General features: G+C 34.7%; 1 protein-coding gene across 1 annotated transcript in view; it reads right to left on the bottom strand.

Moving 5' to 3' along the window:
- The window catches only part of EPS8 (epidermal growth factor receptor pathway substrate 8), a 100,680-nt gene that overhangs the window by 68,073 nt on the left and 17,484 nt on the right, over nucleotides 1-15,123 (bottom strand). The window contains exons 3-5 of the mRNA XM_007944455.2: nucleotides 11,688-11,755; nucleotides 10,519-10,680; nucleotides 2,429-2,578 (exon numbers count right to left, since the gene is read on the bottom strand). Of these exons, the coding sequence (XP_007942646.2) occupies nucleotides 2,429-2,578; nucleotides 10,519-10,680; nucleotides 11,688-11,755 (380 nt within the window). The remainder of the gene's footprint in view (nucleotides 1-2,428; nucleotides 2,579-10,518; nucleotides 10,681-11,687; nucleotides 11,756-15,123) is intronic.

The raw sequence follows: 15,123 nt of genomic DNA, 5'->3' as shown, positions 1-15,123 counted from the left end.
CTGCTGCATTGTAAATTTTGGTCAATGACATGAGACAAAGTATATGTGAACTGCTGTATGAAAAGTGAATTTACTCTGTAAATCTTCACCCAAATACTAATTAAAAAAAAAAAAAAGAAGAAGAAGATTTGATTCTAATTTCTTGGGAACCAAATGGGATTAGCCTTTATGAGGTTTATTTTGTGTGGTTATGAAGTTTATTTATAGCCCGTGACTATTACTACATATTAGAGTCTTGCTGGGATATATTCATCTTCTCTTTCCATATCTGCTTGTTTTCTGTAATTATGTATGTTTTTCTTATATATGTATATTGTATATTCTATTACATTCAACAAAGATAATCATAAAATTTTCTAGCTGAAAAGACAGTTAAAAAACCTAATCTGTTCTCCTTGTTTTATAAATAGTGAAATGGAAGAATAATGAAACTGTGATGCACTGGACAAGGTCACATGACTAGTTAAGTAAGAGTGCTAATGTATACAGTCCAATGTTAAGCCCATAAGAACAGCCTAGTTTCAGGAAGACATTAGAACCATCAGGTTACAAGCTTTCGGTTATGTGGGATGTTGATCCTGAAGATCCCTAGGAACCTGCAACTTCCTACAGAGAGACTATTGTATTTCTAAGAAAAATTTTACCACAGAAGTGAGATAGGAACATTGTGTGAAGTCCTAAAGACACTTTAAAACTCAAAAGACATATATAAAAGTAACTACAACATGTTTCATTGTATTTATACTTTCAGCTGGACAAGCAAAAAAACTACCTCGTGGAATATGGCACCAATGAGTAACTACATACGGTTGCTCAGTGGTCTTGAGCTTTTAGTTATGGTAAACAGCATTCAGTAAATCCATTTCAGACCCATCAGTACTACCACTTCCTATCAAACAAAGCAAGCGCTTTATTCTTGAAATGGAAATCCAGAATCCCTACTCAGCAGTAATTCTTAGTTTCCAGAGGGACTTTGGAGAACTGACACAAATATCATGTCAGAAATGGATTTACATTAGTCTCTATTGGTAAAATGTTTAAATTAAATTTCAGTATACTTCCGAAGCAAAATACTCAGTTTAACATATTGATTTAACACATCTAACCTTGCAAAATTCTTAATATACTTAAGGGCTTCAAAAAGGTGCTATACAAAAATATGAAGACCATCACATATACAAATTACCTAAATACAACAGATGCTTTCAGGTGAAGTCTTTTAGAAAATCATTTAAGACATAAACTACAATTAAAAGAAAATTATAAATATGTCGTTTATAGACAATCTCAATTTACCTGTTACATTTTAATGGCAGAGATATACAGGGAAAAAAAAACATAATTATCTTTTTATGTTAATCTCCCAGCATTTCTATATAAGATAAAATTTATCTCTATATTTTATAATAAAAAATCACAATGATAAATTACTGTTTTGGCAAAGTACCAATCAAAAATAATGATCTTCCTTTTAGAAAAATCAGCTCATGAGATACAGATACTTGAGGTTAAAGATAACTTCTAATGTCCAATAAATTATCACAAATTATAATCATTTTAAATTACAGTGTACTGTGACACACAAACCTTCAGTATATAGTCTGTCTGGTGGCACAGTCCCTAAGGCATTTGACCATTAACCAGAAGATTAGCGGTTCAAATACACCAGCCACTCTGTGGAAGGAAGACTGGGCAATCTACTTCCGTAACGGTTTACCACCTCAGAAACTCAATGGGGGACTCTGTGAGTCTGAACTGACTCGATGGCAGTGGGTTTGGTTTGTTGGTTTTGTTGGGAAAGACAAATACTAAACAAGTATTCAAGTCACATAATTAAACCCAACTCATTGCTATCGAGTCAACTCCGATTCATCATGACCCTACAGGGCAGAGTAGAACTGCCTCACAAGTCTCCAAGGCTGTAAATCTTTACAGAAGCAGACTGTCTCATCTTTATCCTGTGGACCACCTGGTAGGTTTGAATCATTGACCTCTGGTTAGCAGCCAAGCACTTAACAACTGAACCACCTTTAACTCATAGTCACAAGAAACATCTAAATTCTTTATTCAAATAATCCATGCAATGTACAGAATAAAATAAGAAAGAACAATTATTTCTTGTCCATGAAGCATGGTTTTTGAAAAATCAGTTTTTAATTATAAATCCCATGCACTTGATGAAGAATTCAATGTATTATCTATAGCAATTTTTAAAATAAATAGAATTCATTTTATTTTTTATTGCCATTTATCTCATCTTCATTTACTTGGCATTGAAACCCTGAAGAAAATTTCAAGGTGTTTGCTTTCTTCAAGAAATTGTCAGAAACAAAAATCTAGTATCCACTAGCTATATGATTGAAATAGGTACTTCACAAGCTGTCAGAACATTTGTTGGAGGGGAAAAAAAAACAACAACACTTTTTACCTTAATCTCATCACATTGGAAAAGATGCAGATCTGGCTTGTTCTGGGTTGGCTCTTTACACACCAGGGCAAGTACTGAATCATAGTTGCAAGAATGCATCACGGCTTGGCAGTGCTGGATAGTGTTTAAAGGAAAATTCTCCAGTTCATTCTATAAAGTGAAAATATAACTTGTCTTATTTTTTATTGTATACATAAAATCTAAGCACTGTACAAATAACTTTGTTGTTCTAATGTGCCGTTGAGTTGGACCCGACTCATAGCGACCCTTCCTTGAGTTTCCGAGGCAGTATCACTACGGAAGTAGATTGCCCTATCTTCCTTCCGAGGAGTGGCTGGTGGGTTTGACTCGCCAGCCTTCTGGTTAGCAGTCAAGTGCCTTAGCCACTATGCTACCAGAGCTCCCACAAACAACTTTAGTGTATGCAAATCACTTTCACAATGAATACTAGTAAACACTAAATACAGAGAATGAGTAGGCAAAGAGAAACAGGGCTGGGCTGGAAGTTGGGTGGGAAAAAGAATGACAAAAAGGGAAATATTTACCAAAGGAATGTAGTCATGTCTAATGAACAGAATGCTGAACTTAACATTACTACTATCCACAAATAATAAGGTAGAGATAATTTCTTTAAGGACAAAAGCAAATTGAGGTGCCTTACCAGATTATTCACCATCCTACATACTTTTTTTTTATCCTTATCTTTTTTAAAAAATACATTTTATTGAAATATAGTTTATGGACAGTGAAATACACAAAACTAAAGTGACATGGGTCAATGCATTTTTTAATTTTTTTGCAGTGTTCCCTCCCCTCTCACTCTTGGTAACCAACAAATAAAGTTTCCTTCCATATATAAACCTTTCCTTGACTTTTTACAATAATGAACTAATCCTATATTTGTTTTTCTGTGATTGACTTATTTCACTCAGCATAATGTCCTCCAAGTTCATCCACGTTATGCGGTGCTTCGCAGATTTTATGTTATTCTTTAGGGTTGCATAGTATTCCATTGTGTATATGTACCATAATTTGGTTATCCATTCTTCTGTTGATGGGCACCTAGGTTGTTTCCATCTTCTTGCTACTGTAAATAGTGCTGCAATGAACATGGGTGTGCATATATCTGTTTTTGTCCTGGCTCTAGCTTCTTTAGTATATATACCTAGTAATGGAATGGCTGGGTCAAATGGTATTTCTAATTCCAGCTTTTCAAGGAATTACAATACTGCTTTCTACAGTAGTTGTATCACTTTACAGTCCCACCACCAGTGCATGAGAGTCCTAATCTCTGTTTTCTGTCTTGTTGAACTTTGCCATTAGTGCTGGGGTAAGATGGTATCTCACTGTTGTTTTGATTTGCATGTGTCTGATGGGTAATGATCACTAGCATTTCTTCATGTATTTGCCAGTCGCTTGAATATTCTCTTTACTAAAGTGTCTATTAATGTCTTATGCACATTTCTTTTCTTTCTTTTTTTTTAAATTGTGATTTGGGTGAAAGTTTACAGAGCAAATTCACTTTCCATACAGCAGTTCACATACACTTTGTTTCATGATACTGACTACAATTTACCCCAATGCAACAGCTCCCCTCCCACTTCCTCCCCATAGTTACCTCTTCTCTGTGTCCATCCCTCCATGCACTCCTGCCCGCTGAGGTCTCCCTGCACGTAAACAGCCCTTATTTCTCCTGTGATTGTTCTCCCCAAGGAGTGTATCTACCTTGAGTAAATGTTCAACTCATAGGCCTAGCTTTTGTTTGCCTGGAACACAGGTGTGGGTTCAATTCCAGACCTGAAAGGTAGCTAGGGGCCATAGTCTCAGTGGTTCCACCAGGCTCTATCAGACCAGCAAACCCAGTTCCCCCCCCCCCCCTTTTTTTTTCCCAAAGGATTTTGAGTTTTGCTCCACATTGTTCTCCCTCTCTATCAAGGATCTCCTACATACATCTCCCTCCGTGTAGTTGACAGTGGTAGCTGGGCACCATCTAGTTCTTCTGGTCTCATAGTCGTACAGACTGTGGACTGCATGGTGTACCAGTCACTTGGACTAATTGTTTCCATGAATCTTGGTTTTCTTCATTCATCTTTGCTCTGGACAAGGAGAGACCCATTGTTGCATCTAGATGGCTGCTTGCAAGCTTGTAAGATCCCAGTCACTACTCGCCAAAGTACGAGGTGGAACAATGTTTTGTGTAGTATGTTATGCCAACTGAGCTTGATGTCCCCTGCGACTATGGTCCAGAGCCCACAGGTTCAACTATTTGCTCCCTCTGGTTAGCTGGCTGTGGCCAAGAAGTGACTACAACCTTGTTCCTTGTCAGGTTTACTATACACCTGGGAATTTTTACAGAACATAGAAATATACTTGTAGAACCACTATCTGCCAATCTTCTGACCTTTTTTAATTGGATTATTAATATTTTCTGTTGTTGAGACGTTGGGATTTTCTATAAATTTTAGAGATAAGCTCCTTGTCAGATATGTCTTTGACAAATATTTTTTCTCAATCTGTAGAGTCTCTTTTGATTCTTTGGGAGAAGCCTTTGGAAGATCATAAAAAATTTAATTTTTAGAAGGTTCCATTAATCTGTTTGTGCATGTTGGGTTATGCATGATATTCTATTTATGCCATATATTAGGGGCTCTAAAATTGCCCCTAGTTTTTCCTTGAAGAACTTTATAGTTTTAGGTTTCATGTTTTAAGTCTTTGATCCATCTAGAGTTAGTTTTTGTGTATAGTGTGAGGTATGGATCTTGTTTCATTTTTCTGCAAATGGATATCTGGTTTTGCCAGCACCTCTGTTAAAGACACCATCTCTTCCCCCATTAATGTATTTCAGCCTTTTGTCAAAAATCAGCTGACCATAGGTTGATAGATCTATTTCTGGGTTCTCAATTCTGTTCCACTGGTTTATGTGTCTGACTTTGTACCAGTACCAGGCTATTTTGACTACTGTGGCTTTATAGTAGGTTTTAAGATCCAGGAGTGTGAGACCTCCTACTTTGTTCTTCTTCAATAGTGCTGTGCTTTCTTTTCCATAGAAAATTAGTGATTGTTTTTTCCATATCCTTGAAGAATGCTAGTGGGATCTGGATTGGGACTATACTGAATGTATACATTGCTTTGGGTAGTACTGACATTTTCACAATGTTCAACATTCCTATCCATGAGCATGGGATGTTCTTCCACTTATATAGATCTCTTATAGCTTCTTGGAGGAGTGATTTGTAGTTTTTCTTTGTACAGGTCTTTTGTGTTCCTAATGATATTTATTCCCAAGTATTTTATTTTTTTGGTAGCTATTGTAAATGGTACTGATTTTGTTATTTCCTTTTCAGCAATCTCTTTGCTGGTGTAGAGGAATCCAACTGATTTTTGGATGTTGATCTTGTATCCTGCCACGATGTTAAGTCTCTCAATTAATTCCAGTATATTTTTGACTGAGTCTCTTGGGTTTTTTAGGTATAGGATCATATCATCAGCAAACAGGGATAGTTTGACTTCTTCCTTACCAATTTGGATGCCTTTGATTTCCCTTTCTTGCGTTATTGCCCTGAGAAAGACTTCCAACACAATGTTAAATAGAAGTGGTGACAGAGGGTATCCTTGTCTGGTTCCTGTTAGCAATGGAAATGGTTTCAGTCTCTTTTCATTGAGAATAATGTTGGCTGATGGTTTGACATATATGCCCATTATTATGTTAAGGAATGTCTCTTCTGTTTCTGTTTTGATGAAGAATGGGTGTTGGATTTATCAAATACCTTTTCTGCATCGATTGATATGATCATGTGGTTATTTTCCTTTGTTTTATTTATATGATGGATGATGTTGATTGTTTTTCTAATGTCGAATCATCCTTGTATAGGTGATATGAACTCCGCTTAGTCATAATGTATTATTTTTTAGATATGTTGTTGGAGTCTCCTGGCTAGAATTTTGTTGAAGACTTTTGCATCTCTATTCATGAGGAGTATTGGACTGTAGTATTCCTTTTTAGTGATGTCTTTGCCTGGTTTTGGTATCAAGATTATACTTGCTTCATAAAATGAATTTGGGAGGATTCCATCCTTTTCTATGTCCTGGAATAGTTTGAGTAGGATTGCTGTCAGTTCTTCTCCTAATGTTCAGCAGAATTTGTCAGTGAAACCATCTTTTGGGCCAGGGCTTTTTTTGGTTGGTAATTTTTTTATGACCTGTTCAATTTCTTCTTTTGTTATGGGTCTTTTCACACTTTCTACTTCACCCTCTGTTAGTTCAGGTAAGTAGTATGTTTCTAGAAATCTGTCCATTTTGTCTAGATTTTCAAAGCTCTAGTAGCATAGTCCCTAAGGCATTTGACTGCTAACCAGAAGGCTGATGGTTCAAACCCACCAGCCATCCTCGGAAGGAAGACTGGGGAATCTACTTCCATAGTGATACTGCCTCAGAAACCCAAGGAGGGGTCACTAGGAGTTGGATCTGACTCAACAGCATTGAGTTTGTTTTTTTCTTTTTGGGTTTAGTTTTTCATAGTATCCTGATATTATCCTTTCAATTCATTTGGGTCTGTTGTGGTGTCGCTCAATTCCTTTCTTATTCATGTTATTTGTATTCTCTCACACTTTTCCTTTGTTAAATTTGCCAGTAGTCTGTCAATTTTATAAATCTTTTCAAAGAACCAACTTCTAGTCTTGTTGATTTTTTTCTACTGTCTATTTTCTGTTTCACTTATTTCTGCTAGAATCTTGATTATTGCTTTTCTACTGGTGACTGTAGGCTTTTTTTGCTGCTCTTTTTCTAACTGTTGGACATACTGGGTTAGTGTGTTGATTTTGGCTCTTCTTTTTTGATGTGTGTATTTATTGCTATAAATTGGCCTCTGATCACTGCTTTTACTGTGTCCTAAAGATTTTGGTATGTTGTATTTTAATTCTCATTTGATTCAAGAATTTTTTAATTTCATTTTTATTTTTTCTATTACTCAGTCATTTTCAAGGAGAGTGTTATTCAGTTTCCATGTGTTTGTTCTTTTTCCACTCATCTTCCTATTGTTGATTTCTAATTTTATAGCATTGTCATCTGAGAATATGCTTTGCAGTATTTCAATGTTTTTAAATTTATTGAGGTTTGCTTTGTGGCCTAACATATGGTCTGTCTTGGAGCAGCATGTTTCATGTGCACTGGAAAATTATGTATATTATGCTATTGTCTGGTGAAGTGCACTGTAGATGTCTATAAGGTCAAGTTGATGGATTGTATTGTTTAGTTCTTCTGCGTCTTTGTTGAGTTTCTTTCCAGTTGTTCTATCTTTCCTTGAAAGTGGTGTATTAAAGTATCCTGCTATGACTTGTCTTGTCAGTTCTGTTAGAGTCTGATTCCTGTATTTTGGGGCTCTTTCATTGGATGCATAGATATTTATTATTACTATGTCCTCTTGTTCAATCAATCCTTTAATCATTATATAATGTCCTTCCCTTGTCACTTATGGTTGTTTTTGTCTTAAAGTCATTTTGATCAGAAATTAATATTGCCACTTCTGCTCTTTTATGGTTGCTATTTGCTTGATACATGTTTTTCCAACCTTTGATCTTTAGTCTATTTTTGTCTTTCTCTCTAAGGTGTGTCTCTTGTAGACTTACAAGATACTCTTATACTGCTGGTAATGCAGTATCAGAACTGTTTTTACTTGATCACTGTATAGTCATGTAATCAACATACTCTTTTAGGTTCAACCTTCAGTGATCCCAACTGTTAGGCTAAGAATAATAGGTCATTCATACATTTCTTATTTAACTGAATCTATCTCAGATAAAAAAATATAACTGTATGAAGACTCCTGTAATTGTGATCCAGCAAAAATGTTAAATGGCAAAATATTTGGGTCTCATTAAGAAGCATATTCCTCAAAACAAAAAGGATAGACAGGAACTTTAGGGGCAGTAAGTTTATGTTAATGAAGGAGGAATAACTCAGAAAAAGAAGGTGAGAATGGTTGTGAAACTAGAAGAAAATAATCAGTGCTATTAAATTGTACAGGTGCTCTGGTAGCATAGTGCTTAAAGCATTTGACTGTTAACCAGAAGTCTGGTGGTTCAAACCCACCAGCCACTCCTCGGAAGGAAGGTTGGGCAATCTACTTCCATAACGATACCACCTTGGAAACCCAAGGAGGGGTCACTATGAGTCGAATATAACTCGACAGCAATGGAATTGTACATGTACAAACTATTAAATTGGTGTATCTTCTATTGTTTATGTTCTCAACATCAACAACAAAATAAATAATATTTAAAAAAATGATAAAGATATTTGGCAGTATGCAAGTGAACTCTCTAACTTACAAAGAACTATGAAAATAAAATACTGAATAGATTAAATAATTACTTCTTAAAACAAATGAACTTTTTCTTCACAATCATAAATCTAGTTAATGAGAAATATTTAAGGTATTATACTTAAATGAATGGCCTTACACAAATAGTGAGCAGTACAATGATGTAACTGACAGAAGAAACTGTAATTTTAAGTAAACCACATACTGTATCTCTGATAACAGGGACATAATGAAACAACTTTTATTATGGACCACATATATATCATTGCATAAATTTTATTGTAAATCTTGATTCCCTAGAATCCAGTAAATGTAAATTGAGAAGTATAGGTTCCATTAAAACAGGAATTAAAAATTAAAATTTCTAACCCATAGCATGGAGATAATAAATCTGCTTTCTTTGCAAAGTAAATTAAATAATATCCCTTTTCTATAACTGTTCGCTGTTCTCTCACAATATACAATGTATACAATGAACAACATGAAAAAATGAATGAATTTTACCCTTACTCCTATCAAAATACTGTAATATTATGGCTATAACAGTTGTTTTCTTTATCTGAGCAACACAAATGTTTATTACATAACGAGGCTGAGAAAATTTCTCTTATAAGACCTCTAGCATCTTACCTGCCATTATGTTTGTTAAAGAAAGGTGTTTGCTGTGGGACTAGTAAAAAGTTGCACACACACACACACACACACACACATCCTTCATCTCAATTCACTGGGCAATCGTTTGGCCTATGGGTAATTAACCATTAAAGAATAAAGAATAATGTCCCACTGAGGGCCTTATCTTAAAAATGTTTTGTTTTTTTTTTTTCTCATTTCTTCCATCTCATCATTTGTGGATTACAGTGTAGTAAATTACTTAGTGTGGCTTTTCTACCCATAAGTCTTTGTAAACTCCAAGGTGGGATTTTCTATGAGCAACTGAGGAGCTCCTGATTGCTGAAGGTGTCCACCTGGAGTATTTCTGTTGGGAGTGGCACAAAACAATGTTTTGGGAGGTGTCCACTCTCTCTCAGGTGCTTAGAGTTCTGATGTTATGATTGGCTAGTTTGACCACCCTGCCAGGCTCAAAAGAAGGCCTCCTAGAGGCAAAACTCTGCAAAACTCTGACTGCTGCTTGAGGAAGACATGCTGCCAAAAGAGACACGCGCCCCTGAAAGAGAAACGTGTTGCTGGGAAAGAGACACAAGAGACATACATTGCTGAGTAAGAGACACCGAGGGACCAGCACTGCTGGGAAAGAGACTGTGAGAGACTGTTGGCCGAGGGACGGTGGGCTGAGAGAGAGACTGAGCATTTTTCCTGAACTAGAATTGTAGCCTGTGGTGCTTCCCTAATAAATCTGTGAGCTCTGTGTGGCCACTGCAGCGAATTATCAAACCCAGGAGAGAGGTGGTGGGTGCTTTGGGAGGAATGGTTGGTGAAAGGGCTGGAGGGAGGCAGCACGTCTGGCCTTGCAGTAATAGGCCTTGGGTTACTACTGGTAATCCTGTCTTCCTCTTGTGGGATTAGAGGAGGTCAGAACATGTGGCCTCCTTGCCGTTTTTGCAGGATGAAACAAAAATTATATCCTTTCATTGCTGGTTTAAAAAACTCATTTTTATGTATATATAGTATAACATTTTTCCTCAAAATCAATGACCAAAAAATATTATTTTGTCAAACTTTCACTCATTTTCAAACAATGTGACCTGATGGCAAATATTATCTGTGCAGCTTTCTTGAAAATAAAATAGCATAAAGTTAACAAACTTGCCTTTGATTCTAAATCAATGAGGCTCACAGCTCTGTCATCTACTTGAAGAATCATATCTTGAGTCCATACTTTGCCCTTCGCATCAAGTAATTTCAGTTTCCTTATTCCATCATCAACAGTTATCATAGCATCTTTTCGATCCAGAATAAACGTAGTCAAGTGCTTATGATTGACAAAAAAGAAAAATATTTATAACACTTACACTATCTGATGGTACACATTTTCCAAAAGAAAGCAATGTTTATGTAATTGAGATCAGCTAGCAGAGAGATGAGGGACACAAAGTACTCTAGAACTTGGTGATTATTTTATTGAGAGAATAAAGTCAAGCAGTTTTTTGTTGAATAGGTGAAATTATGCTTTGATTTGTGAGATACCTAATTCTGTTTAAGATTGAGCTGCATGAAAACATATAAACATGACATAAAAACAAATTCTGAATAGCTTAAAAAGCCTCTTCAAATAAACTTTGCCACCATTTTATTATATTAAATACTGAACAACAGCAGGCAATCTACGTGGCAGCTTCAAAACTATGGATTCAGATACTTGATAGCAGCAATAACATTTTTAGCCTATAACAGCTTCCAAACTTTTCATTTTACCAAAGCCACTAGCTGAAACAAACTATTTAAATTTAATTAAACATACATAAGATAGGCAGAAAATTTAAAATAAAAGCAATTTAAAAATTATTTCTCTACTTAAATATTTCATACTGTAAGTGAAAGTCACCTAGATAGACTCCCATTAAAAGCAAATATCTTAAAATATTACAATAGAACAAAACAAAAAGGAAGCAATTATTTAAGAAAAACTAGTAATGACTTTAGATAAAACTCAAACTTATTCACTGAACCTGTCAAAGGCTTCAATTTCAAGAAAATTCTACAATACCAAATAAAAGTCATTATCTTAGTTTGACCAAAAGTTGACAACGATAAATGAGGAGTAAAGTTATCATTTTAATTTATTCTCTATTAAAACAGATCTCAGACTAACAGGATTTTTTTATATGTAACATCTCGGCTTTACGAAAATCTAAAAGGAAAGGTCAACACAACTTAAAATACATCATGGGGATGAAATAAAACAATTGTGAATTTTCTTCCAATATTTTTATCCTAAAAGGGTCATTCTAAATTTTGGCAAGTACCAAAACATCTTACTTCAACACGGTATTGGGATGTATCCGAAACACTGCTGACACTGTCCCGTGCATAATTCTTCCTTTGTTCTGAAACAGAAATTTAAAAAGTCATTATTTACCACTAACAGACTGAAGTTCATGTATTGGTGTCATGTTGCTATCTCTAAAACTAGTCTATCTCACATATAAATACAGTAGTTGACAAGTCACCATTGTGTGGTGAATCTGAAAACAATCATTAGTCACAGTGAATCTTAAAGTGATGCAAAAGTCTAAATGATATGCAAGAACAATTTGACCCAGTATAAATTTTCAGAATGCTAAAGGTTACCAAGATTATAAATATGAAAAAAAGAGTTATTTTGTCTAAAGATTTCATTAAACATGGACCTACTCTTTGGCCAAAAAAGAAAAAGTTGCTTATAAATTTCATTTGTTAATATACTGAGAACAGAACTGCAAATACTGTCATAGGTACTGTATTTTATGAGTTAGACTATATAAGTATTAAACACTACAAAAATATCTTTCACAGCATCCAAACAATGGATAGCACCAGAGGAGATTCAAAACAAGATTCAGTCATCCTGATCACCAGTGAACATTATGAATTTTCACATACATCTGTGGAACACACTAATGTGAAATTCAGAATTGTAGATACAAGCTGTTAGGAAAAATAATAAAGTCAGGTAGAAAGTTTCTACACAAAACCACTTAAAAAGCAAAAAGAAATCTCTAATTTTCTTCTGTGAAATGCTGCAAAACCAAAAATAACATTGAAATGTAAAATATTTGGAGACAACATTTGGTATTTGTTTCTTTTTAATCAAGTAACTTGCTTATTTGTACATTCATAGTTGAACTATTTCTTCTAAACCAAACTCACTGCTGTCGAGTCATATCCGACTCATAGCGACCCTTCCTTGGGTTTCTGAGGGGATATCACTACGGAAGTAGATTGCCCAATCTTCCTTCCAAGGAGTGGCTGGTGGGTTTGAAATCACCAGACTTCTGGTTAGCAGTCAAATGCTTTAGGCACTATACCACCAGAGCTCCTATTTTTTCTAAAGCAGAATGCAAAATAAAAGGGTTAAACAAAATCAAACTTAAAAAGACTCTTAAAGCATTAAAATTCTGGCCTATGTATGTAAAAATAACAATGGGAAAAAAAAAAAAAAAAAAACTTTAGCTTTCCTAGTATTTTTTTTTCCAAATACAAACATGCTTCTTTCATTTCATATAGAAACTTTTACATCTTCCCACAGAGAAGAAATGGAAAAATTCTGCTGAACATGAAAGTAAATATAAAAAACATAAAACACATACACAGATTTAAAATGTTAGTAAATAAAACAGAAAAAAAAAAAAAACCTGGTATAAATTTGTGTATCACAACACATATAAAAGTAAGTTCTCATTTACATGTACTTAAACATTTTTGATAAAAATCTCTATGTGCCCTATATTACACCACTATGCTGTTATTTCAATATATTTTATTTTTGCTTTTGCAGCATTAAAATTACTTAATGAAAACAAACACACTACAAAGTTCAGTATCCGCTACCTTTCTTTTTCTGCTTGGATGATGACCTGAAGAAGTATGATCCATCTGGTCCTACCAAAATAATAAAATCAAAGGAAGATCTGGTTTCACCTCTAATTTTCTAGTCCAATCTTCACTTACATGATTGTATTCTACATATTACAAAGTGAACAACCATAACTTCTCTGATTATTAGTTGAGGATTAATCAATGTGAGATATTAAAAAATGGATAATTATTTTTGAGAAAACCATTACAACTCTGAAAACACAATATATAATTGAAGGACACAGCTACTGAAAGCACATTAAGAAATTATCACTTTTTCAGAGTCAGTGGTTCAGAGTCATTTTATCACACAACTCCCCATGGTCAACGCTATTCCCTTTGGTCTGACTTGGAGACAGCAGAAAAAGTGGTTATGATAAGGCAGCCTCAGGATGCTAATGTTTGACTGAGACTTTCAGGTAAATGTGACTGGCAAACACAGTAAAAGATCAAAAATCCTATATTCTCATTATAAAGTGGTAAGAATCCATTCCCCAGATTTTCCGACAGAGTTCCTCAATCCTGCAGAAACAAGCTTTATACATATAGTAAAACTGTCTATTTGATAGCATTTGTAAACAGTATAATGCTATACTACTCTTTGGCCTAGCAGATATGGTATCATTTCTATAATTCCAAATTAATAACTTATTTTAGGAATTCCTAAGCTGCATTCTTCCCCATATAATAAATAAAATTTATGTGTTAAGAGAAATTTCCTTTAAAATGAAAATTTGAATGAATTTATAAACCAGTAATTCCAGTGATTTTAATTAAGTAAATAAGTAAAGGTTAATATGAATATTTTAATAGGCAATTTTAAACAAAGGTTTCCAAAAAGCAATTGCAGTACATTTCTTTTTTATGAAACTCATATGTACTCACACAAGTATAGCTATAAATAGTAATTATGCTCCTAGGTTAAAAATCTCACCAAAAGTCTTAAAACAGTGTAAAAAGCCTAAACAAAAAGTTTGACACTAACTCAAGTTACCACTTTCTCTAAGAGTGGTTCTCAACTTTGCTTACACATTGGAATGAATGAACTTTAAAAAATACCGAAGGTTTGAGCTGGTTCATTTTGGTTTATCTCCTGTTGAAAATTTGCATTTCTATCCTAGATACACTGAATCAAAATCTGTATTTGAAAAGATCTCCTGGTGATTTATAAAAAATATATCAAAGAATCATCTAGGGATCTTATTAAAATATAGATTCTGATTCAGTATATGTGGGGTGGAAATGCAAATTCTCAGTAAGGGGTCAAAATGAAATTAACTAATTGAAAGCCCTGAAAAATACTACCTCCAGAGCCCTCAGTGGTAATTACAATTGATTTTGGTTGTAGTCTGGGCACTAAGAGTTGTGAAAACTCCTCAATGATTTTAATGTGCAACTAATGTTGACCACTGCCAAAATCTGGGTAAATACCAACTCATCTGCATGCTCTTTTATCCAAAAATTTGTTCCTTTCTAAAGTAAGAGAGTAATCATGGTCAAATAATGTAGTAAGTACTAATTAAATATGATAGTAGAAAAGGAGCTCTGGTGGTATAGTGGTTAAGGCATTTGGCTACTAACCAAAAGGTCAGTGGTTCAAACCCACTAGAACACTCCACAGAACAAATTAGCCTGTCTGCTCTCAAAAAGACTTACAAGGGCTTCCGGCAAGATGGCGGACTAGGCAGAAGGATTGAAAAGACCCTCCTCAACAAAGAAAAGGGAAACCAATTAACACAGACACAGAAGATAATCTTGGACTCCTGAGCCTTGAAGGGAAGAATACAGAATTGGACTAAACCCCAACTAGCAGAAGAATTTGCGTGAAAATACCAAAAAAAGGAGACATACGGAGCTG

This window comes from Orycteropus afer, unplaced genomic scaffold, assembly GCF_000298275.1.
Source record: "Orycteropus afer afer isolate SDZICR_OR568_19922 unplaced genomic scaffold, OryAfe1.0 scaffold00126, whole genome shotgun sequence".
NCBI lineage: Eukaryota > Metazoa > Chordata > Mammalia > Tubulidentata > Orycteropodidae > Orycteropus > Orycteropus afer.
The sequence above is the reverse complement of the archived record's forward strand: the minus strand, read 5'-3'. Positions and strand labels throughout refer to the sequence as shown.